This window comes from Sphaeroforma arctica, assembly GCF_001186125.1.
Source record: "Sphaeroforma arctica JP610 unplaced genomic scaffold supercont1.9112, whole genome shotgun sequence".
NCBI classification, from domain to species: Eukaryota; class Ichthyosporea; order Ichthyophonida; genus Sphaeroforma; species Sphaeroforma arctica.
Window position 1 is genome coordinate 1 of NW_014031446.1, and position 1,124 is coordinate 1,124.

Below are 1,124 nucleotides of genomic sequence, written 5' to 3' on the forward strand. Positions count from 1 at the left end.
TACATACATACATACATACATATATATATATATATATATATATACATATATATATATAATCATATTGTAATAGCACAACAAACTTTGTATATAGGCCTCTAAACAAAGGATGGGGTAGGTAAATTGACAAAAAAATACAGGTATATAATCACATCTTCAGTTCATGAACTTCACGTGGTAGTGTTTGTTTATATATATTCGTATACACACACGCACACATATGAAGCCGAGTACTATCGACCTTTCGGGCCCTACTTGGTGTATATGCGCATGCTTGGTCCTCCAGATAGACACCCGTGCACTACATATCACATAAGATAAGTCCTTGACGAGTTCCATTATATAAAAAACCCCGGATTTATTTAACTAATACTTACTACTGCAATGCTGCAGTAACCAACGGCAGCAAAGCTTCACTAAAGCGTCTCACATCCGGATCGCCATCCATCTTGCGATCCCTCAGACTCGTCACAATTGACATGAGCCTTTCTCGGCCCAATACATCACTCGCCTCACTTTCCACCACCGCACCGGTGTCCACACTGATGAGATCCACATTAACCGCACCCACTCCGCCAGTAGCAGATTTAGAACCCGCGCTAGCAACCGTCCCGGTATTGGTACCGGTGTCCATTGCGGTATCTGCTGCAGGCGTCGGTGTGCTGGCTTTGGTCGAGCACACGCCGAGCAGCACAGTCAGAGCCTTCAGTGCCGCTACCCGCAGCTGCGAGTACTTCCCATCGGCCACGGCTTCGGAGATTGTGCCTAGCACTCTATCGAGCGTACCCTCACTCAGGACACGCAAGGGCAGCCGGTACAACACACTCGTCAGGCACTTCATGATGGTGATCTTGATGCTCCACACATTCAGACCGGCGTTGGATACCAGGTGAGTAGCTAGTGAGTCTGCGAATTGTGTTTGGGTGGGGCGGTCGGGTAGCCACGCAGCGCAGATAGCTTTGTATGCCGCGAGACGCACCTGCAGTCAAGGGGTTGGCAATATTGGATTGTATGTGGTGAGTACTATGCATCAACTGATTACCTTTATATATATGTATATGTTTACATGTATATATATATATATATATATATATATATAATATATATAGATACATACTATTATA

At 44.8% G+C, this 1,124-nt stretch overlaps 1 protein-coding gene across 1 annotated transcript; it reads right to left on the reverse strand.

The window, feature by feature from the left end:
• Positions 1-376: 376 nt before the first annotated feature.
• SARC_16877 (hypothetical protein) lies at positions 377-979 on the reverse strand (the record flags this gene model as incomplete). Its single annotated transcript, XM_014289022.1, has 1 exon — positions 377-979. A coding segment is annotated over one exon (603 nt), but the record flags the coding sequence as incomplete, so codon positions are not given.
• Positions 980-1,124: the final 145 nt, after the last annotated feature.